Here is a 25,307-nt window from a genome sequence, read left to right on the forward strand (position 1 = left end):
GGACAAATGGAGATTGTAAATGGTTTTCCCCGTTTCGTTTTTCATTAGTTTTGTTTGGTTTATCGGCGGCACTGGCATGATATCTCCTAGTTTGTACTTACAGTTAACCCTATCGTAGTACCTAAACATAGTTGAAACACTCTCGGTTTTCTTAGTGTGTGGTAAGCATTTTCAATTGGTTTTATTGGAGCCCAAAACTGGCTGGCTGGAACAAGGTGGCTTAAAATGATGAAGGTAAGTGAAAGAATCGAACCGAACCGAACCGAATCGAACGGAACAGAACTGAACTGAATGAGCGGTGGTGTGGGCGGAATTTGTGGGCTGTGTTTTCAATGTCGGTGGTTTAATGCTGTTGGTGGTGGTGGTGGTTGTGGTGGGTGTGGTGGTTGTGAGCGTCTGTTTTTGTCGTGCGGTGGTTCCGACCTAAGCCTTAAGTCTAGCCTAAGTTACAAATAAAACTTAGTTCATAGAATCGTGGTTTCGATTTGCTTGTACACTTGGCTCGCTGGCAGTGACGTCGGCTGGCGGTGGTGACAAAGCTTTAAGCAGGTTTTGCTTTCAAGTTCGAAAATTAAGAGAAAATAGGAGGTAAAATAATATTAAGTATTCGTTTATACATTTCAGGTACAGGGATATGTATTTATAGATATTTGTATGATACAAGTACATTGATATTGTTAACATATTCAGCTTGCTTAACTTGTACAGGTTGCAGGTACAAAGAAAATTTACAGATTCCACTGACACAGACCCGACGATTCGAATCGTCGCAACTCGACTAATGTATTTTACACCCAGTTACGCCCACACAGACACACCGAAGGACATGTATGTATTATTAATGCAATTATTTAATAGGCCCAAATTACTGGATTAACTTTTGTAGACACACACACGCACGCACAATTAGAGCAAAGTGAGAGTAAGCGCTTGGGACTTAATCGTTTGTATCTGTAGTAGTTGGAGTGGTCGTAGTAGTAGTGTGCTGTTGCTGTGCTTGATCCAGGACTCACCATTTTGTAGTCGTCGATTTTCGAAATGGAGCGCAGGAACATGTTCACCGACACATTGGTGGCCTTATTATCTAAAATCAATCATCATATCAAAATTGGTTCTGCACATTTCTCATTTTTCCGCCATCCTTACGCCGAATCGTCCTTAATCTAGGCTCACTTACGCACTAACTTAAATAGGATACGCTGTCTTATCTTATAAATTTTTGATGAATTTCATGTGTGAGCGAAATGTATGTAGTTACATTAAAAACATAAAGGAGAACTTAAAATCAACAAGAACACAAATTGAAATTCGAATCAATGCGTAGAGAAAATGTCTGCATGGATCTCATTGAAAAATGAAATTGGTTCTTGTTTTAGTTTATTTCTGTTCAATATTTATGTTTGTATCATCTAAAATCTGAAAATGTATTTAGTTATTTTGCCAATCGAATGGATGTATTTCTCGTTTTATTCGTGTAATACTTTCACTGAAAATACTTTTTGAAAAATGCATGCCACACATTTTCAATTAGTTTTCCTTCTGTCGACTAGAACGGATTAATTTAATTTTGCTTTCAAATCTAAAAGCGTCTGATAATTTCCATGTTAGCGTTGTGTTTGTTGAAGGACGTAAAATAAAAGGACCATATTCAAATGGCGAAACGATTTTTTATTGGGCGGAAATTGTTTTTCTTTTTTGGGAAATGGGCTGGGAAACCATAGTTGGGGACACACATACAAAGCACACGATTAAAATTAACAGTTCACAATTGAATTTATTGTTTCACTAAGTACATAGAGTAGCATAAATTAAACAACATTTTCCATTTCACAGATAATTTTTGTTAATAAGCAAATGGCATAATAAAATTAAGTTTGTATATAATTAATTATTAGACCGAGGCTAAATAGATGGTTCGCATCTGCAACACTCATCATAGTTATAAATAATTCGTAATGAGGTTGATTAGTTAATTAAGAATTATTAATATAAATTCATAAATTTATACAGATAGGTAGAGAGAGAGACAGAGATAGAGAAGTAAGGAAATTTAACTAAGTTTGGTTATTTTATGTTTCGAAACAAAGGTATAGAGGCGAGGCTGTGAGAGAAAGAGAGAGACAGAGACTGTGTGGGAAAGAGATCCAAAAAGACATTTTTTCACAATGTTTTGTATTTCTTTTGGTTGTCTACAAAACAGCAAACTGAATGGTTTATCTTACAATTTGTTTATATGAGAAAAAAGAAAAATGCAGTGAGTTAATTCAAGTTACCAATGCAAACGTACAAACGAAGAAATCTAATTTAATGCAATTCTCAACCGAATAATCAACCAATTGAGCAATTTCGTTTTCTAAAAACCCAAACCAAAAAGGCAAATCTTACGTAAATCATACAACTCAAGTACGAAATCATATCACATCGATATTCAAACAAAGTGTTATGTATTATAGATACCAATATCAGATAAAGATTTGTACGTTAGCATATATAATATTTTCAATGTTTATACATATATAGTTTAGTATCATTTCGAGTGTCTTGGTTACTTTCCCGACGCCTAGCAGCACTAAATCGAGTAAAGGATCAGAACACAGCCCTATCGAGCACAGAGAACGGGGTCAACAGTTCAGATCAGGGATTCAGAGAACCTAGTGAACCGGGACAGGGGTTACGACTTGAGCATCCACTTGCGGTCGGTCAGGGGTTGGGGTCTGAATTTCTATCGGGTTTTAATGTGGATTTTATTGGCTGCGGATGCGCCGACTTACCATGGTTACATCATCGATTTTCGATATACTCCTAACGAATATGTTGACGCGCACCACAGCTGGACCATCTGCAGGCGATACATGATAGATAGACAGACATATTCACCGATTTGCACAATACTTTCAATGTTATATACTACAAATTTTAACAGCTGCCGCAGGGTCCAACCCCTAAAAACAAACTTAAAATGACCAGCGGAGCGGAGGAGATGGAGATTGAGATGGAAACGGAGATGGAGATGGAGATGGTGGCCTCCATCTACCAAATTTTCAGGAAAGGCAGTCCTTATGCCTTTATGTGGCTCTCTCTCTGCAATAAAGTTTTATTTTATAGCCTTCCTCCCGGTTGTTGTTTTCCTTTTTGCTTACTTGCTAGGATACAAAAGTTGCTAAGCAAGTTCGCTTCCAGTTTTGCTTACAAAGCTAAGCTAAGTCAAAGAATATTTTCTTCTCGATTTTTGTTTCGTTTTGTTTGCGTTTTTTATATACCTAAGTTAAGCTAGAATTTATGTACGTTACTAAAGTTGCGTTGTTTGTCTATGAGTTGTTTTTGTGACCTTCGAGGGTGGCTTATAGGGGGTGGTAGGGGTGTTGGCGGTGTCGGGGGTGTGGTACGTAAGAATGTGTGGTATGAACAAATTACAACTGAATTTGTGTGATTTGCTTCCAAATGCCGAAGGGCAAAGTGGGTTGTGCTAATTGATATGCCTTAATAGTTAATATTTATCGAACTGGCAAATATACAGAGTATATATTTAAAAGCTTATTTATGGGTCCTGTTTAATGGCCATTCCCAGTCGGTGATTCAGACTATTTGTATGTGAACGAACATGTGTCGGGCTATTTTCAAATATTTATGCTGCCCTTACATTTTTAATGATGTCATTGCTGCGCTAAAAGTCAACATGACAACAATAAAATGAACTGCAAATGAAATCAAAACATTTTGATAATTGAAATGAAATAACCTATGGAAAAACTGCATACTTGCAAAGGGTGCTTATAGTTGGTTGATAAAGTATTTCATTTCAAATGCCAAATACTTTTATTTGTGATGGGAAAATTATTGTCACAGCTTCACTCGATAACAATCGAAATGGAGGATCGAGAATGTTCACTAAAAGAGTGTATTTGGATTTAAAATTTGAATTTAAAAGTGTGTAAAAATTTAAACTGATTAAAGTAAGAGTTTTTACATTCGAAAAGTCTGCTGACTTCAGTTTAAGTTGTAGTCTGTTCACCAATAGTAATCCTCGAAAATGGAATAAGCGCTTTGCAAGAGCGCGCAGAAAAGTAGGCAAAGTTTTTAGCTCGAGTTTTTTCCGTGTATTATTTGCTGTTTATCTTAAATGAAACTCAATTAACGCTGTTTATTGAAACGAACCGAAACGGAAACAGAAATGTACAAACAGGAAGGACAGGTACTGGTACAAACTGCCGAAATGTGGCAAAAATCAAACGCAAATACTTAGCATTGGATGTATATGGTATATACGCAATATATATAAGGTAGCTTGTATCGAGAGAATTAGAGAACGAGTCAACGTAAAACGCAAAATACAAGTGTGTTGTGTGGCTGTTGCAAGTGAATTGTGTTGGCTAGGTGTACTTTAAAGAGTGTGTGTGTGTGAGTTGCAAGAGCTACCAAGACAACTTTAGTGTTTTCTAATTCTTGATGAGGAGGCAGAGTGAGATAGCAAGAAACAGACTAAGAGAGAGTCAGGACAAAAGGGATGGTGGGCTTTTGGTGGGCAATCTATCGATTTCGATTGACGATATCGAATTTACTGACTCCGTTTCAGTGCGACTTACCATTTTAATATCACTAATCGTCATAATACTGCGAACGAATAGATTGATTCTGACTATGGCGGGACCATCTGGCATAAAGTTTGGTTTAAACGTGAGTTTTCGACGTAAATGTAAAACGATTAACTTATTGAGCTGATCTAACTAGGCTAAGTATTGCTTGATCTGATTGGCACTCTAGGCTACATTAGAGATGATTCGACATTGGATTTCGTTTAACTTAAACAGAGGCTTACATTAGCTAGAATTTCATAATTTTGTTCATATAGCTTCCTAACGATAGCTTTTACCAATAAATTTACACATTTTGTATCAGTAACGAAAAGGCAAAATAAAAACGAATCATTAAAGCAAACGAATGTGGTTAGAAATCGGAATTAAAACAACCATTAAAAGTTATACATATTTACGGTATGGTTAAGTTTAGTTTAGTTTTATATGGGTTAATCGGAAGTTATGCTCACCTGTGCCATTTATTCCAGATGGTCGTATTCGGGCGTCGTATTTGCCTGCACCTAAAATTTGATCTAAGACTTTTTTCTCCTTTTCTCGGAAATTTATTTTGGCATTATTTGCTCTGAAATCAGGATACGGATAGGTACGCATGTATAATTTAAAAATGTTTGCTTCAATTAATTGGGCAATTTGAAAGTCGAAATATTTAAATGGTATTGAAGTTTTGGAAAAACATTAGCTCAGCAATTTGTTAGTAATAGTTGGTTTGAAAAATCGCATAAAACAAAAGTATTGCATACAATTTACAGCACGTTATTGTTCATATTCAAAGATAAGTATGTACAAATCATCGAAAGTGTGGGCTAGTGTTCGCTTTATCGTTATCGTTGTTATTATACACAGTCGCACTTATCAAAAGCCCAGGCAAAGTCACATACTAAAGCTGCTGACTCTGACCTCGACTTGAGCGTAAATAATTCCAAAATTTATGCTCCGACAAAAAATTGCACGAAAATTAATTACATTTTAATAATGTGTCCTGCTGGTGGAGTATGTGCGTGAGTGTATGTAAGGCAGTATATGGAAATTCAAGTAGATCGAGGCGACTAAATGCTGGGCGTGTGTTCGTAAATAAGCGACAACTTAAATGCAAACTATGGCTTTTAAACTACACTGCTAGGTAATCGTGAAGCACCACATCCGATAGAGACAGAGATGTAATATAATCCCCATCCCTATTTGGATTACTCCTAATTCTTTTAATATATTTTTAATAAATTATAATTCATTCTTTTCTAAATGAAACAAATTATTTTAATAGCAAAATTGATATATGCTCGTAAGAAGTGATTCTCAGTGTATATAGATAGGGATTTCACTGTATATATCGGCAATGCTACTTCACAACGAGGCGTGGCTTGACCAAATTAATGACAATTGTATGTAAATCGAATTTTGAGCGCCACTTCCGGCCAAGAGCAGTGTGAAACACGCGCAACAAGAGCCGCGCGGCAACAAATTTATTAAGTTAAAAGTAAGTGTGTTAAATAAATGGTAAGTGGAGCGGGAGACAAGTTATGAAGCGGTTTACATTTTGCAGCTACTGTGGTGCGAGTGTTGATACGAGTACTTGTGTGAATCGGATCGGTGGAAAAGTACGGTGGGTACTTACAGTGAAGCACTGCACAGGCTGGCAAAGTATAAGATCGCCCAGAAATAGTGTCCGCTGCCCATGTTGGGAATGGGGGTGTGGTGCGTCCTGCTTCCTGGAGAGGGGGCGTGGGGCGTGGCAGCCTCCTGTGGTGGGCGATGCGACCTGAAATGCATGGGTAATTAACAATTAGCGCTGAACAGACTGATTTGTTCGATAATCATATCGATGGAGCTGCCGCAAAATCAAAGTGTCCACTGAATCATTTTGTGTGGATCGAAAATTTCCGTGATTTAAGCCACTCCACGGTCTTAAGCATGTGTGTGTGTGTGGTGTTTAATTCAATTGGCTATCGAATTAGGCCAATTAACATGCCATTTGGCTATCTGTCCCGGTGCATCAAACGCATGTGCATCTCAATCTATGGCTCACACCCAACTCCCCGACTACGGCCTTTGACGGTGTGTTAATGCGTTTTGCGAATGCGAAATGCAGCCATAAATGCAATTAAATTTGCAATATCCTTCTGGCCAACACTGAAGGTGGGAAATTGAAAATTTAAAAGGTCTTGACACCGTAATGCAGCTTTAATCTGTTGCCCAGGGAATCCATTACGTTGCCTGGCACTCATGAAAAATGCAAATTGCAATCGCAGCTCAACACATTCAACGAGCTACAAAAGACTATGCCAAGGATTTTTGGTGCGGCACAATCTGAAGTATGAATGCTCTATAAATAAGTATCAATGCCAAGTAAATCTGGTCATTTACCCGAAAATCGCAAAATGCTTGTAGAGATTTTCTCCAGTTAAGATTTTCCCTTTGTCGGAATACTGAAATGAAGTTGCTTAAGCTTCAAGCATTCCAAAGCTAACGAGTATTTATTAATTGAAGCATTTATGATAATACTTTTATCTCCGGCCTGCAGAGTGCATCCCATTCAATACTCTGGAAATGCCACTTTCTGTTTCTCGCTCCCCTTTTGCAACAATCATTATGGTCGGGGCATTTAAAACAATGCCCACAATGACCGGCAATATCCCAGATATATCTGCTGACCAGCTCTTTGGCAAGCCGGAGATGCAAAATACAAAATGCCGAGTTCAGAATGTCGGATGCCGAATGCAAAATGCGAAATGCAAAATGCGTTTGCGTTTGCGAATGCGTATGTGAATATTGGAATCGAATTAATCCTTTATAAGCATTTTTCTCCACTCCGAATGGCCGACGTGCTGTGCATGGGCGATAAGTGCGTTGTGGTGACCAGAATGCCACGCCCACTGCTCACGCAAACGCCCAACGCAGCAAGGATATACTATATGGGAATATATATATGTGTATATGAATGAATATGTACATGTACATGTGTGGAACATTGGCCATGACCGAGTCGGGGCTTTCACAGTTGCTGCCATGTGGGATACCCGGGCAAATAATCAATTGGTCGAAATGGGAAAGGGGTCTCGAATGGTAATGGCTGCAATGGCAACAGGCTGGCCGCTGCTCCAAATTTGCATTCGTGCTGTGTTAATTTGCCGCTGCTGTGCCTGCAATTTTGAGCCATAAATACAACATGCACCCGTGCAGTTGTATCTGCATCGAGCAAGGCAGCAGCAACATTGGCGCTGAGTTGAGGACATGGACCCGGGCGGTCCTCCCTGGTTTCCTACTCTGCCCCCCAAACACCTCCCCTCCTGCTCTACCACTTATTTTTGTTTTTTGGCCCGCTGTCAAAGAAAGTTAACAATGCGACTGCGACTGCCAAATGTCCCACATTTGCAGCTTGCCAAGCAGTTGGCGCCAATCCTCCTTCCTTCGAAAAAAATAAAAAAATGTGTGGAGAGGAGAGAGGGGAGGGTTGGAAAAAGGACTACCGACTGTGTGTGTGGTGTAAATGGGTTTACTTTTATTTCATTTGTTTGTGCGTGAGTGTGAGTGCGAGTGCGAGTGTGTATGTTTGTTTGTGACGAGTCGACACACTTTTGAGCTTGGCAATGTTTTTACTGTTCGCCACCGACAATAAAAGCAACAACACTTGTGCGCTTGTCTACCTCAGCGAAAGCTTTGAGTTTGAGCCGTTTTGGCCGCTTCGCTTGTTGTTGCCAAGCTGCGAGTTGAATGAACGTGCAAAACTGCGAAAAATATCCCCAACTTAATTTTCTTGGGACTGAGAAGGATGTAGATACTGGTTTGAAGTCGTTCCTAACTATTCTGAAAATCAACAATCCTAAATCATTAATAATTGACTAAGAACACTATTAATCTGAATGTCTTTATGACCTATAATCAGTGTTAAAAGATTAAAAGACAAACGCCATTTAATGATACATATTTACTAGATTGCCTTTCTTTGATTATCATTTATAATCATATTTACGAATGCATATATATGTCTTGACATTATTTGGTGATTTAAATGTTGTCAAGTTTTTCCTAGCTATCAGCTGTCACTCAAGTTAAACTCAATGCAATAGCTATTTAAATCATTCCGTTGGTATAAAACCTAAATGACTTATAACCTATTAAAAATAGTCCGACATCAAAGACTGATTGGTTTGGAATGTTTGTTTTCGGGAAATTGGTTGAACTCCTTCAGCTAAATTCATTCATTCCGGGCTTTGGGCTGGCATTCAAAAGCGATTTATTAGGCTTAGAATCTGGTCTTGACTTATGGCTTTGTCTCTATCCCCAGCAGCATTATTTCTCTCAGTGTTTCGGCCAAAAGAGCGTGCTATGTGTGTGTGCAATCTCAACGCACACACACACACACACGCGCTCGCAGGCCATACAATCACAGCCCGCACACAGCCATATATATTTTTTTGCGTTTTATGCCGCTCAGCGGCGCTTGTAGCTCGTTATGCTGATTGGATTTTGTGCCGCCCGCACCAGAAAGTAGTCCACACACACAAACACATCCGTACACACACATGCACATGGGGCTACACGGATACACACGCACACTATTAAGGCACTTGCGATAGCTGCTGAATAAAGTCAAGTGGCGTATTTGTGAGATGATATGTGCGCCTGTGTGGGTGCGTGCCATAAAGCTGGATTCATTTTGTTGTTGTTTTATTTGCTGCCCTTACGCTTTGCTCCTCGTTTTATGTATGCAAAAAATTTTACACTCTCGTTTTCGCCATATGATTTTGTTCCTCTCTTCCTGTCTCTCGTTCGCTTTATTTTTCTGCTAAATTGTAAGTAAGTGGGCTTAGTAGCATTTTGCCATTTAGGACCCTGTGTGTTTCTGTGTGTGTGTGGGTGTGCGGTTGCGGGTACTGGTGCGTATGAGTAATATTCTGCAGCCAGGATTTGCATAAAGCTCACCTCAGACGGGCGCCTTAACTTTAGCATTCCGGAGACAGTTTCATAAACACCCGAATCGCTGTGGATGAGGCACAAGCCGTTTTAGCAACAGCTGATGACACGTTTGGGGGCGCCCCAAAATGAAGCGCAGGATAAACACGGCGGGTATGGGAGATCGAAAGGTCAAAGTGCGTTGCATACGTGAGTGGTTCGAACGGATTGCAAAAAGCCCACCGAACTCGAGGACCCTACTTCGCAGCTCTAACGAGCAACACTACTTCAGAGCCCATTTCGAGCTGATAGTAATCCCACTAACGATGTACTTCAAAAATAATCAAATTGCGAAACGGGTTTGTTGAATTGTGTTGCGTACATAAAAATGCAAAGGAAATGTAGTTTAAACCATATTGAATAACAAATATATTTAACTTATATTAGTATGATTTTGTTTTCATTTGATCTACCTTTCTACGATATGTTAAATTTTTCTTTGTATGAATTCTTTAATATACATAACATTATTTAATATTTTAAGGTAAGGTAAGGTAAGGTACAGAAGTCAATCTAGTTTTCGCAAGGCAATACGTTTGTGACATATATGTCCAAGAAAGGGTCCCAACTTTCCGCACTCATCTCGCAAATGTCAAGCCAGGACTTCATATCACTCAGCTGACAGGTCCAAAAGGTCACAGCTTGCTTCCAGCCATCCCCCCATTCTCCCCCTCCACAGCCTGCTCACTCATAATTAATTGAAATGTCAATACATTGTTTGTGCGACCCAGCAAAAATATTAATGAAAGCCTGGCGGAATTCCTTGGAGGAGGGTTTGGATTAAGGGGGGTTGGGAACCGGAATGTATGCGCCCTATTATTAGCTTTCCAAGAAGGGCGGAATCATCTATCAAACAGGAGTACATATGTACATGTCTGCTCTATTTATAGGATATTTCGGCAAAATCTGAACTTTAACTGGAAATTAACTCGCATGAAAATTGGGCAATAATTTGCTGGATTTATCGCCACAAACAAATTGCCGTTACAGCGCCACTCGTTCACCTAGTCAAATGGGTCAATAAACTAGGCAGCACCCCGAAGGCGATAAAACTGGTGGACGTGGGTGGTCTAAGCGGTGGGTGGGTTGCAGTAGGAGTCGCGAGATAAGCGCGATTAGAAGTTAGTATACATATCTCCCCCCTAATTTGGTACCCTTTTAAAAATGCACACGCACGCACGCACGCACCCCTCGCCAAAAGGCCGATCTATTCACACACATAAATCACGTATTCCAGCGCTTTGCGGCCATTTAATGGCTGTCAAGATAAGCTTTGGGGGCTCTCTATTTGGGGCTTCATGTCGACCCCGCATGGCCGTGTACTCGTATGTGTGTGCTTTCACTGTGCAACCAAAGTAAATAATTGCCTAAACATTGTGCAAACTGGAGGGCAGCCAGCGGGCAATCCGATGTCTGTCAAAGTGCATTTTAATGTCAGTAAATGTGCAGCTTGCACGTTAGTTGAAATAAAATGCCATATAATCACTATGGCCAAAGCAATTAAATTTAGTGCAATGCTTTCGTTTCACGGCGCAACTCGAATGAAAAAAGTAATGCTGGTGAACTTTAGCTTTTGGCAAACTTGTTTTGTTGAGTACATGTTCAAGTAAGTATACTGATTGGTAACGAAAGCAGCGAAAATTGCAAATATTCGGGCTCGCTGCTCTTGTCCCAAATCATTTATTGGCCATTGATCATCTTTGGCAAAAACTTTTCCACACCAGAGAGAGAGCCTTTCACTTTAGTTGATGGGTAATCGGAGTTAGCCATAATAACTTTTCCCGGCCCAAGCACACTCAGACGCTGGAATGTTTTATTTCGCATTTCAATTAAGTTGGCCGAGAGTTTTGGCCAAGATTGAAGGTTCCGTTGGGCGCCAAAACTTTTTGCCCAAATGTCCCAAGTCGTGCAAATAGTTGGCATTGCGCATACGCCCCCATGGCCGCGCTGATACCCCAATAGGTGGCGGATGGAAGTGCTTGGCCAAATGGCCAAATCGTTAACCGAAAGCAGACTCTCTTACTGGGGCGGGGATTTTATGTCCTGCTGACTCACAGAGTGACTTGCAGAGGATCCACCGAACCCCACACCATCGCATTTCGGTTTCATTGTCAATTGACACTTTTTGTTACCATTGCCTTCTCCTTTGGTGTCGCCGGCGATTTAAGCTGCAGATGCAACAGCAGCTGCAGCTGCAGCTTCAGCGACTTGATTGCATTTTCACAGACTGAAGAGTAGATTGGATGGGGTGGCAATGGGCAATGGCAAATGGGTAATGGGTGGCAGGCGTAGGTGGTGGTAGCTGGTGGGTGGTGATTCCCCACCGGGCTAGGAGCTGGCTGTTTGTTTTATGGCCCAGTGGCAACTGCTTATTGCTTTCGGTTTGCTTCAATGATGGCAACGTGTGCGACGGGGCTCTCTTTCGCTTTATTCTCCAGCGGAACGTCAACAACTCTTTGTTGTTTACGGGCAAAGTTTTTGAGCGCCTCGCTTGCAGCAAGTTAACGCTGCAAATTGAAATTGTTGCAACTTGTTTAGATTTATGTGTATTTGCACCGGCCCCAGTTGTCTGCGGAAATATTCACGGCACCGCAGATCCACTTCCGCTAATTAATTGCCATAGGAAATTAATATCAACTTAAATGTATTTAGTGTTGGTTAATGCATAATTGATGCGAAACCCTGGCGTCGACTTTCGACCAGGTGCAAAAACTTCGCCTCACCTTTTCGCCGTGGTTTTCCGTTGGCGGACGGTCGGGGAAAGCTGACATTTTTAGCTTCATTAATCATTAAAGCGGGTCGACAGGAGGAAGTGGCGGAGTGGGAGAAGGTCGTTATTAATTACAGAAATGGCAAAAAGCTCAACTGGGCAAACATTCAAGTCAATTACGAGAGCAAGGTAAATAAAGTGCGGCAAGAAAAATACAAAATAAAGAGAAATTGAAGAGGGCAAAAGAAAATAGAGAGAATATTGATAAACTTTTCTCTTGCACGGCGAAAATGCAAAAATGCCAATAAATTGGCTGGAATTCGATTCATGTTGATTATAAAATCTCCAGCGAAGCTCATTTAAATTAATTTACACGCCAACGGAATGGCACAAAATAGTTATTATAATCCGTAGAGAAAGTACTTGAATTTGCAGGCCACACACGTTTGCAAATGCCAATTAAAATGCATGAGCCACAAATATTTAAAATCATTTCTCGCCACTTGAATGCAGGATGTGACCAAATCATGAGGACCACATCATCTCTCTCGCTCTCTCTCTCTCCTGTCTCTCTCCATTTTTGGCACTTTAAAAGGCGATACAGTACAGCATCAACAACAAGGCACTAACTGTGGCCACAGTTTGTCCAGCTTCCTCATCCCCCGGAGTTTCCTGTCTTTGTCCGCTTGGCCATAACCAGAAAATGACAAAAGCCATGTCAACAGCATGTTTAAGGGTTCGGGGTTCGAGTTCCAGTTAAGACAATGCCCTGCGTGTGTATCCGTGATCCGGAGTAAGTGTGTTGGTGCTGGTACTGGTGTTCCCTTATCCGTGTTGCTTGTGGCCAACGTCTTGGGAGCGAAGCAAAACTTCAACTCCTGGCCCTTGCCCAATTTGGTTACTTTTCCCAGTTCGGCAAACAATGGACACGATAATTTATTCATATTCGGCCACACTATCCCCTGCACCACCTCAGCATACCATACCATATAGTACGTGTGTGGGGATGAATTTTTAAATAACCATAAATTTCTAAATTTACACAAGAGACACTGAAGACACATTGCACTTGCGATAAGCCACATAGCAAACAAAAGGGACACGGAACCAAAAGGCAACCAAAAAAAAAAAAAAAGAAAAATGAAAAATTTCCATGCAAACAATGCAGATTTTAATGAATATTTTCGGGTCGAAACTCTTGGTCCCTTCAGAGTGTTGATAATTGCCACATAAATTGTGCCGGCACAAGAGGAAAGATGTGCGAAAACTACAAGATATTTTATTATAAACACTGTCAGCACTGGCCAAACAATTTGCTAAATATTTATGCATTTGCATAATGCATGCAATCAAATTTTCTCACACGACCACATGGAAAAGTGGGCGATGATATGTGGGCGTCGTCTGAAGGTCGCCGCCGGCTAACTATAAATATTCAACGTATTATTTGCCAGGAATGCACTTATATAAATACCACGGGGACACTGAATTTCTAAATAGCCTAGATGAGAGAATATAAATATCACAGTTTTCCCGGGGAAATTGTTGGGTTTTAATTCAATATGATTATAATTTAACTCAACCTCGCCAAGATTTTATTCTGCCTTTGTTAAGGCGTACTTTTGCATACTTAAATAATTCAATGAATTATCAAATCTAATCATCATTCGTAGCCTGGCGATTTAGTACGAAAACAAACATCAAGCCCTCCTAATGCCACTATTTCCCATAGCTGACTCAAAAACTCTAAAAAGGCCAATGGTTTGTTTATTGCACATTCGACGTCGCTGGCAATCTGAAAATCGCTTGTACTGAGTAATCTGTAATAAGCTTTTGAGGTTTATTATAAATATCATTGAATTCAAGAGTGTTTACCCATGGGTCTCATCAATTGCATAACGCACACAGCCACACCCGAGTGCAAACACACACACACACACACATACAATCGGAGGTCTGGCTGCCTTTGGTTTTGGCATTAGTGCCAAGAAATTTTGCGGAGGGGCAAGGCCAACTAATTGCGGCGACATAACTTGTTGCGCCCCTCGGAGCCACGCCCCCTCCCACCTAGCCGAGCACCCCGCGCCCCAAAAGAGGCGTTCGCCACATGCATGTGTGTGTAGCGTGTGATTTTGTGGCGCGTGTGTGTGTAATAAACGCCGCAGATAGACGGACGTACTATATGGTCGCATGGCGGCTGTCGTCTGTCTAAGAACTATTGCCAACAACAACAGAAACTGCGAATTGCATTAGATGGTATGTGTGTGTGTGAGAGAGTGTCTGTGTGTGGGCGCAGCTTCCTGTGTGGGCGAGGGGCGTGGCACGAGGTCACATCGCTTGTCGCTTGTTTACAATAAACAAAGTCAAATGTCTCCTGGTTGGCAGGCAGCCTGACAAGCATTTTTGTTTGATTTTCTGGCTAATGAAATAAATCTATAGGTATCGATTTGCAACTAGAAAGCAGAGAGCTTTCAGAAAAAAACTATTAAAAATATATTTCAAAATTCATTTATATTTGGAAATATATGTTTTGTAAAACGAAACAGAAAATGCATGGAAATGCATTCGAAAATGTAGGAAATGAGTTAAAAGTAAAACATACGCTCTCTATCTTTTGAGAGAAAGACTAACTAAATATTTGCCAAATATCATATTTTCAGCCTAAGCGTACAAATTCGGAGAAGAAAACCAAGGATTCCTGAAATTCCTGGGGGTAAAATATATAGAAATGTGTAAACTTGTAGCAATTAAAAGTGTGCAGAGTAAAACTCTCGAAATGTGGAAAGTTATGGCAATTAAAGCTGTGGTTTTTATTGGTAATAATTTTGAAAAACTAAACCAGGTTCGTATGATTTTAAACATTTGGGTGCTAATTAAATACCACCTAAGAGCTTTATGAGGAGGTATTCATTATACTAACTAATAACTGAAACTAAATGGAACCAAGCATTTTTGGCTAGTTGTGTAACTTAACCCTGTACACAGAACTTCGCATTGGTATTTTCGAAATTGATAGTTAATGTTTTTGCACTTTGACACTTTTCGGATATGGTCTGCCATAAATTCAAAGTATCGGTATAAACAGTTTGGCAGCCGGCCTCATCTTTTCAAAGTTATTCGAAACCTCTTGATGGCCAATAACCGGCAGCTTGTGGCCCACCGCAGAATGGGATCCGGAAGAGGCGCTGGAAAAGCGGGAAACCTGGAAAAGCCGGGCTCTTGGACCAACTGCCATGTCTGGGGCAAGAGCTTAATAAAATTATGTGACGATTATTGCCGGCGGAGAGTGGAACCAGTAGCCAGTAACCAGTAGCCACCAGCCAGTAGTCGGGATCCACGAACCATTCGGCAGAAATTGTAAGGGTTCCATTGCGCTGCTGCTTGGCTGCCACTTGAAAAACGCATTAAGGCTGCAGTTTGTGTGGCATTTGTATATTATATATATTATACGATATATATATGTTTGTGTGTGAGTGTGTATGTGCCATAATACGCTCTTGTACGGCTGCCCTATATGCATGCCAGAGTGGTTTGCTGATTGCATGTTAAAAGGCCTTCGCCTGCGACTCCTCTGCAGCTGCTGCTCCTGAAGCTCTTTTTGCCATGAAATTTAATTAAAAACTTGTGTGCCATGAAATTACATTTCAACGTGAGTTTCCTCTCCGAAACTGCGTCGGTCTGCTCAAAGGTACGAAAGGAAGCACTTGCACACGCCGAGAGTTGATTTTTATGTAAAAATGTTCAAAAGCCTTTTCCATTGCGCCCCAAAAGGGAAGTGACTTTCGTTCGAGATGAAGTCGTTTGTGGCCGCCGCACCCGCCATGATCTACTGCCTCCGCCATCGGGTTCGCAGGGGCGGAAGTTCAGAGTTCGGTGCCGGGGCGAAAAAGAAATCCCAGGGCAATTATTAAATTGATTTATCAGCCATTAAGCGGGTAAATTAAACGGGAAATACATTTTTATCGATCCGCAGTCGCAGCCCTGAATTATTGAGTATTCCGGATCCCGTATTCCACTTGTTAATTTTCGCAAAAATATTCACAGCAGAAATCAATTTATCCGTTGACGTTTTATTTGCAGGCCGACAGATTTCCGGCTTCGAATCGCAGTGGCAATTTTCCGATGGAGATAGAGAAAGAGCGAGCGAATGTGGAAAATCTGAATGGTATACCAACTATATTCCTGACCATCTATCTTAAACTGCTGTGTTTTCTGTAATTTAGAGAAGCTCAATTCATAACTTATTTACTGGCAACTCCGCATTTGAAATGCAAATCTGGCTTGGAGGATTTTGTAATCAAATTGCAACACCTTTTGTTCACCTGCTGCCGTTGGCTGTTGCTCGCGGTATTTGTTATGCAAAAATCGCTGAGCTCGCCGCTTTGGCGCTTTGCATGTTTCAATTAAGCATTACACATACGCCCCGTGCGCCCGAAGGGAGTGCAAAGTGTGCAATGGAAGAAGCAGCTGTGTCTGGGGAATGCTCTTGAAAATCCGCTTAAAACTTATTCAATTAAAGTTCGCGCCCTCTGGGCAACAAAACAGACGACAAATTCAAGTCGTAAAATGGCAAAGGCAAATGGCGATCAGCGAACGAGCAATGCCATAACAACGAGACCAAGCCGCATAAAAATATGCACATAAAGTGTGTATTATATGGCAGACCAGGTCCGTGGGGTGCAGCTGTAAAAAAGTGAAGAATAAAAAGTAGTAAAACCAACTGCTGAGCCACCACACAAATGTGGCAAATAAATCAGCAGTCACTTGCAAGTGAGGGCGCTTGTAAACCATTTGCTCGGGTTTATTTGCGTGACTTCATGAGGCGGAGCGGAAAACGTACGGATAGCAAGGATAGCTATCTAGTGCCGAAATTCTTGGGAAAACTTTCTAGTTGCAGGAAGTGCAGCCAGGCGGATAAGACTTCTGTTAGATCCACATTCTTCCAGGAACTCTAGTTACTAGAACTAATAGTTATTATCTGGGCTCCCTGGTAATTTGATTTCGCTTGAAAATAATTGAACATGTATTCTCCGAATTTCATTTTTGGGTTTACCAAATTCCATTAAAAGTAATTGTAAAGGACAGAGCCACTTGTAAGGCAAATAAGTTATTTACTCATTTGAAATACATGTGATATGATATGACTTCTAAAGACTTCCAAATTTCTTTTTATTATTTGCACATATTTATTGGCCGGTTTTATGACTACATTTTCACTGTTGTTGACTGACAATAATCTGCAAATCAGCATTAAAACTGAATTCTGACCACCGAGCACTTTACAACCAAAAAAGTTTCACGAAAACAAATAGAACGACTGACAGAGGGGCAATAATTAAAAGTTGAAGCGACTGGAAGAGCGAATTCCACTCAAACTAAGCTAACAGGCAAATATTTTGCCCGTTTTAGTGTCAATTTATTAAGAAAAAGGCGTGGTTCTATCCCATTTTATTTTTTATTTATTTGCCTTTGGCCGCAGACGCCGCAACAAAGCAAATTTTTAGACGCCATGCATGTGTTTGTGTGTGTGTGAGAGAGTTGGAGGGACTCTGTGTATTTGTATGCGTGCTGGGACACTATGCCGGAAACGTGACTTATTTGAAATTTATGTACTTTTTAGCCAAGCGCCAGAAAGGAAAACAACCAACAGAGCTCCCGAAAAAAGGCAAACATCGCGATTTATAGAGCAAATTCCACCCTTATCTGTGCTCCACTGCAGCCCCAACCCGCCATTGTTTTTCGGTTATTTTTAATTATTTTTTTAATCGTTAGCTGGGCTTAGTTAGAAACACATACATGCAGGTTTTAACGTGCGGCCACCATGGCGTATGTGCAATATGCAAATGCAAATGCATTCGCCAAAGAACAACAATTCACAAATTGAAATCAACGAGCATACAACTTGATAGGTTTTTGTTTGTTCCCTTTTAGCCCCTCTCCATCCCCAACCCCTTCCCCCTCCCATGGATCCCATTCTAGGTCCTGGGTGCTCTCCTTTCTGGCTCTTTCGTTTCGCTTTTCAGCTCGTGTCACACACGCCATTCACTTGTTGTTGGCTTTGTTGCTGCTGTTCGACATGCATCGATTACATAAATGGGTGGGGTGGGGTTGGTTGGTGTAGAGTGGGCTGGGGTGGCTGCAGGTCCTGGGCGGCAAACGATGTGGGTCCTTGCAGGCAGGAGGAGCAGAGGTCGGACGAACGGCGACATAAGTCACGAAGCTTTTGCTAATGATGAGGGCCTTGATGCTTTTTCAATTAACCAAATGTGTGACGTACGGAAAGCAGATAGTAGGCAGCTTTCTGTTTGTGACAGTGACAACAATTTGGCCGGGCATAAATCAATGTGAAAGCCAGTTTGCTGATTCCTTGGTTGCTAGTCCCCTCTCGAATTGCCGTACTTAGGTGGCATGATCAGCCCAAAATGAGACCTTGCCGCTAATAGTGAGGCTATGAAGGTGATTCAAGACCAAGCAAAATGAGCCCGCAGTTGACTTCTCTTGTAATGAATGTGTGCATGCAATAAACTCATTCAAGCCACTTGCATAATTATTATTATTACAGTTCCAGAGCCGCACACACACGCCCAATGCTATCTATACACAAATACATATACACTCGTAAAGATCTAACCCTAATTTGCATTTATGTGGGACTGGGGCCAGTTGTGATTACCTGGCAAGCTCTTTTGTGTCATTCGTCGTCGGCTCCTCCGCAAAATGGCAATAAAAGCAATTCGCAAAAAATCCGCATGTGTAGTGTGTGTGCTCACCGTCCCGCAGATATACACACCCACACACACACACCACACCCGCATCCACAACCATATCCACATTCACACAGAGGGCTACTTATAAACTCACCTTAATTAAACGTGATTAAGTAGATTTCCTCGTTTTTCTGCTCGACGAACTGTTTAGTTGTCGATGGTCTCTGTGTGTGTGTGTTTGTGTGTGAATGTGCTTGAAGGTGTGGGTGTTGGTGACCTGTGCTTATTAGTTGCCATTTATTGTTGTTCCTGCAAGTTGGAAAGGGTATGATAACTTGGCCGTTGAGGTTGCTTGGACCTGAATCTTATTTATTAATAAAAGATTTAGTCAAGTGAGCCGACACTGTGCTCAACTGCCACATGGAGCACTTTGGGGAATTTAGTAATTTATGGACAACCCAACTCCGCAGCTCAAACCAGTAAATATCTCGTAAATTAATCCAAAGTATGGGAATGGTTTTTTATATAAAAAAAGATATTTTTGAGATTATTGGTTTGTTACTCATTTAATACTAATATTTTTAGCCGCCTTTAATAGTAGCAATGTTTAAAATCACACTTATTTTAGAACGGCTTCTAAAATAATTATTATTTTCAAAATAATTACTTCGGTAAATAAATATTGAAATTACATTTTATAACATAACCTCTTTATTCAATATGTGTGCAGTCAAATAGATGAACGAAAATAATGATAGAGGTCGAATAACTCTTAATTACATAATTCAGTTTGCATTGTTCAAGAGAATGCTTTGAAATTCAACCCTCACGTCTTGCTTCGTTTGAGTGGTGCTTTTGAGAAGGAAAAGCACAGGATAATTTAGCAACAACAAATTGAATAGTAGAACATAAATGAGAACGATATTATAATCCGGTGAGTTGGCATCATACCTCTGCTTCAAAGTAAAGGATTATAATGTGATCGAATGATTTAAGAAGTTCGAAACCGCAGCAACTTCGATTTAAATATTTCCCTCTCCTCACTTGTAAGCGCCACAAAAGGCTTAATTAAAGCAAAATCTTTTGGCATGCCTAATTTGCCCCAAGAACACACCCGGAAAATGCCCAGGAGGGTATTCAAGTTTTCGGCTCAGCCCAAATTAGCATTCAATTTCCATGGTTTTCCATGCTTTTTGCCTCCATTGTCGGATGCTTGGATTCGTTTGGCTTGGGTTGGGTTCCCTTCGCTCACGTTGTTGTAATTTAGTTTCATTTGTGCACGAAAATGAATTTGTATTATTGTTTGCATTAATTTGCCTTATTAATTACGTTTATGCTTCTGACTATTATGTTTTTTCTGTTGCACCCCGCTCCCGCTGGATTTTCCCACCACCCCCAAGTTTTTTCCCAGGGGGTAATTCGAGCGTTGCCTGTGCGGGCAATCAAATAAATAATGAGACGGCGACTGTGGCTGCCGCTGTCTGAGCTCTCAGTTCTCCGCTCGCACTTCGCAATTCTCCGATTGGAGTGGGGGGATGCGTATTGTGGAGTCCGGAGTCCAGAGTCCGGGGAACTCGGTCCGGAGTTCTCGGTTTGCTGGCCACTGCCGGCGTCGCTGTCGTCAACTTTGTTTAATATGCGCAAAACGTCGCAGAACTTTTGCAGCTACTTGTCGTCAACATCGTTCAGTTCTACCCAGGCTCCAATCTTGCCAGCTTCCCAGTTTTCCCCCGTGGTTGTTGTGATTGTCTATGGCAACTTGCTTTTATTATTTGTTGCCGCTCGTCTGTATTTCTATAATTGCCTTTTTGCCTTTGTCTAGCCCAACGTCAAGTGTCTGTGTGTCAGTGTCTATTTGTGTGTATCAGAGTATCAGAGTATCTCAACATTTTCAGTTGTCCTGTTTATGAAATTCACACAACTTCGGTTCGCCTTCGCTTGTTGAGCAGTGAATCGGGGAATCAGGCCCGCTGACAGCTTTCAATTTGCGTGGGAAATTGGGGGCGGAGGGGAAAATGCAATTCGCAATTTTCAATTTTCCTTCTTCGGCTGCCTGCTGCCACGTGCACTGCAATTTGGCCCCACCCTCCCTGCGAGTTTAATTCAATTGATTGGCGATAGTTGTGGCTTTTAGCTCGGCAGAGCGACGTACATGGGACGTATGCGCAACGGATAGCTTCGCGCTGCGGTACATTGCTCATACGACCCGTGCGCACCGGCAGGGAAATAGAAAATTCCCAGAACTTTGCTGACTTGGTTGACTTGGCTGACTTTTGAACTTTTGCACACACAAACTCACACACACACTGTAACACTCGCACACTTGAATGACAGGAAAGAAACAACTTAAATGTCAACCCGATGAAGCCGAGCCACTCCGCCATAAAACTCGCATTTCACGGCACAAAAGCAGCAACCTCAAGCAGCGCACTAGGCCACGCTGATTTGTACACAGCCGGGCACAGAGAAAGCGCCAGCACAACGGCAAAGAACAACAAACAGCCAGCACAACAACGGGGGAACTTAGAAAAAAACAAAGACAGGAGTGAAAAACAACGAGGAATCTGCTTCCGTGTTGATTGTTTCGTTTTGCCCGGCTTTGCTTGAGCGAGGAAAACTGCAAAAGACGGCAGGACGACGCCCATAAAAAGCGACTATGTCTGCGGGAGTCGCTTTAAAAACAAGTGAAAGGTGCAGGAGCACAAGATGGGGTGGCGCTGCTGGGAAAACCTGTCCATCAGCAGAACTATTGCAACAATAAGCAAGAGCAATTTGACAATTGAAGTGCTTCTTCACGAGAGGAGCCCCCAAAAGAAAGGAGACCAAAGTAGCCTCATCGCTTGCCAGGGAGCACTTGAGCACAGTTTCCGGTCATTTACACGTACACGTACACACACTCAATCTGCGAATCTGTGTGTGTATGTGACACAGTATCCTACATTTTTATTGGCATCCTTCAGCCAAAGTGCGCCTGTGTGTGTGAGTAAGAGTTTATCAAATTCATTGCATTACCAGTTAGTAATTGCCGAGGCATCGGAATCCCAAATGGATTTTTACCAATCCGGAGCAAGGTCAGCCTGGCTGAGAAATTGAATTTTCCGCAGCTTTGTTTACACATTGTGCCAATTTAAAGCAATTACTTGAGCTGCTTTTCGTTTTCCCGCGGGCCAAAAGTAACGTGGCCCAGAAAAGCGGGCTATGAAAAATCACCGAAGACAATTGCAAGCAACTTTCATAACTTTGTGTGTATGTTTTTTTCTACTACTTTTACAGCGTGTGCGTTTGTTGGGTTAAGGGAAAGAGGAAGAGCTGGGGCGGCTCACAAGGGGGGAAGGTCCTGTTTGGATGGATGGATGGATGGCAATTTCTGTGCACAGACTCCACGTGAAAAGCATCGCTAATCTGGCTCTCTCCGTTCTCTCGCCGCCTCTCTCCGTCTGCACAGCCATCTCTCTTTGGGAAAATCTCTGCGCAGATGCTGCTGCTGCAGGATCAGGGTGTGGTGAGTTATGCTGCTATGCTGCTGCTGTGTGGAAAAACGGAAATTTTCCTGGCCCTACCTTCTGCTGGCGTCGCTGCTGCTGCGCTGCTCCTTCGGTGTCTCTGCTCTGCCGACTTGGTTTACAAATTTTCCTGCTTGGCTGCGCGCTTTTCCACTGCTGCTGCTGCTGCTGCTGGTTTTTCTTCTGCTGATATGTGACACGCACTCACACTGGCACATGTACAAAACACTCTCACACACACACGCGCGCGCTCTCGCTCTCTCTCACACACACACACACGGGGACACGGACACACAGGCGCTTGTTGTTGCTGCTGCTGCTGCTGTTTGTCTTGCTCTATTTGCTATTTGCCAGTAGTTGTCGCATTTATTTTACACATCTTTTATTTATCATTTATCTAGTTGCTGCTGACATCGCTGTTGTGTTGGGGGCGTCCTCGATAATCGACTGGCTATCTCCTCACTCGCTCGCCCGCTGCTTGCTGTCCTGCTCTCTCAAGCGCTCTGTGTGTGTCAGTTGGTTTTTTATATTTGGCCAAATAAACTAGTGCACGTTTCCGCCTTTGTCAACCGAACACGTCAACTGTCTGCACCTGACTGACGGACCTCGCAGTTCCCAAGTTCCGAGTTCTCCGTTCACAGCACTCGATTCTCCGTTCTCGATTCTCAAAAGGCGTCGCTGCGCGAGAGCAAGCAGAGCATTGGCTCTCAAAATCCGAGAATCCCATGTGGATGCTGTTCGGCCGAGACCATCTCTTCTGCTCTTACAACGCTGCTCCAACGGCCTTTGTTTTGATTTATTTTTGTGGTAGGTTCTTGCCGAGATTCCCGAAGAGCAAATGCAGAACGCTAAGAGCGGCCACAGCCTCAATCGCGGGCACCGGACTAAAAATAATACTTGTAGCTTAACCTTTTCCAACCCAGCGAGGCACCCGAGCCCAAACCCCCCAAACCCCTCGAACGCGCCAAACCCCTAAAACCCCTCGGCAATCAGCATTCAAAATCCAACTCGCAGAAGTATTCGAAGCGCAAAAATTTGCGCTGCCGGGGCAAACAAAATACCAGCCCCAAAAATAAATATCATAAAATATGAAAAATAAATAAATGAGCTGGCTACAAGGCAGGGGGGTGGAGGGCGGGTTAGGGTGAGTCGGAATAAATATAAATATTTGGCGAGCTACAGTTACGCCCCGGCTTAACAAAAGGGCTGCTGCCCAATCGGGTTTATACAGATGGCGGGCAACGGGCACCATTGTTGATTTTTTAAGCGGCCTCTGCTGCTCTTTATGCAAACTGTCGCCGCTCCGCTTTCACCTCCTCGACCCCGCCCACCGACGCCCACTGCCCACCCAACCATCCCCCGCCCACTCCTTCCGCTCGTCCTTGTGTTGTTGCTGCTGTTTGCGGGTCGGGCGTCTCATGAATATGTAAATTGTTATTATTGCATATTGTTAGGCGCCAGCAGCAGCAGCAGCCGCGAAACAGGATAACAGCTCCGGCAAGGACTCTTTGCTAAGCGCTGCTCAGGTAAAGAAAGTGGAGAGAGCGACGAACTTCCGCCGGAAATAGTAATTCCCATAGATTTGACAAATGTCGTTCAGCGAATTAAATAATGAATAATAAATGTCACTCACTCATACTTGTTTTTGGGCAGTACTGTTTCTGTTTTGGAATTCTAATTAAAATAAGTAGAATTTGCTACTATTAAACTACTACTAAATGAAAGTATTAAAGCACAATCTGCCAAAGGTAAGTTTTGTGAGCTAAATTGAAATTGTAATTTTAATTGTAATTGTATTGTAATTTGTAATAAATAACCACTATAATTATATACAATGAAATTAAGACACTTATTTTATCCTCTATTTTCAAGTCCAAAATTGGCTCAGAAATGTAGTAAGTGTAAGTGAAGCATTTAGATGGCTAGGTAGAGCAGAATATCTAGACTCATTTAGGCGACCGGGAATCTGCTCGAAGCGAATTAAATTCCGGGCGGATCGGGCGTCTTTAAGCCAGAGCAAATCATTGTCATTGGCAACGGCAACACCTAGGCAACAAAGTAATGGCTGTCAAACGAAGACACTCATAGTGAAAGGACACAGACACACACGCATGTACTTGAGGAGCCTTGACAACCTGAACAAGCCAAAGAACAAGACATTTGCCGCGGCGACTTTGATTGGCAGCCTTCTTGGTAAAAGTAGGGGGTTTCCCCAGTCCACAAACTGGGGCGAAATCATCCTCACTCTGGCGGCCTCTGTGAGTGTGAGTCTGAGTGCGAGTGTGTGTGTGTGTGTGTATGTATGTGAAAGAAGCGCGCTGTCGTCACCGCCATCATCATCGTCATCGTCATCTATAATAACATCAAACGGCGCACTGTCCGGACACCAGAGGCCCACCGGATTCCAGTTTGCCAGCTCTCAAATCTCGCCGTTCTGCGTACCGCTCCGCCCGCACCACCCATTTGCCACGCCCCACGTCCTTCGGCACCTTAGGACCATTCCGGCCACCAGCCTCCCCGCTTGTTATCACGCGCAATAAAAAGCTTGCCAGCATTTCGCTTCTCGTCCATCCTCAATACTCTGCGAAAAGGGTATGGAGCGTTGGTCGAGATTCTCCAGGGGAAACACGGTACACGGTATACGGTACACGGTGTGGACTTGCAGATTCCGGCCATACGATTGCTCTGGGTTCTGGGAATTTCTTTAAGGGCAACAATCGGGGCTTACTACTCGGATTTAAAGTGGTACAAAGTGTGTTCCAAGTAAGAGCTTTCCTTGGAGAAAATACTTTGCTTTGATTTTTATTCTAGGCATCAACAATAAGCGTTGTTTGAATCTCAG

At 42.2% G+C, this 25,307-nt stretch overlaps 1 protein-coding gene across 16 annotated transcripts in view; it reads right to left on the reverse strand.

The window, feature by feature from the left end:
- LOC117144257 (glutamate-gated chloride channel) overlaps nt 1–23,046 on the reverse strand; it is a 35,410-nt gene extending 12,364 nt beyond the window's left edge. For 6 of the 16 annotated variants that reach the window (XM_033309351.1, XM_033309354.1, XM_033309346.1 and 3 more), the window contains exons 1-4: nt 22,523–23,046; nt 6,208–6,351; nt 5,045–5,157; nt 1,014–1,084 (exon numbers count right to left, since the gene is read on the reverse strand). In XM_033309351.1, the coding sequence (XP_033165242.1) occupies nt 1,014–1,084; nt 5,045–5,157; nt 6,208–6,351; nt 22,523–22,683 (489 nt within the window). In that variant the 5' untranslated portion in view covers nt 22,684–23,046. Of the gene's footprint in view, nt 1–1,013; nt 1,085–2,771; nt 2,840–4,583; nt 4,652–5,044; nt 5,158–6,207; nt 6,352–22,522 lie in introns of those variants that run through there. The other 10 variants (XM_033309353.1, XM_033309355.1, XM_033309349.1 and 7 more) reach the window with 3 other exon arrangements.
- Between the last annotated feature and the right edge of the window lie 2,261 nt (nt 23,047–25,307).

The sequence above is a fragment of the Drosophila mauritiana genome, chromosome 3R (assembly GCF_004382145.1).
Source record: "Drosophila mauritiana strain mau12 chromosome 3R, ASM438214v1, whole genome shotgun sequence".
Taxonomy (NCBI): domain Eukaryota; kingdom Metazoa; phylum Arthropoda; class Insecta; order Diptera; family Drosophilidae; genus Drosophila; species Drosophila mauritiana.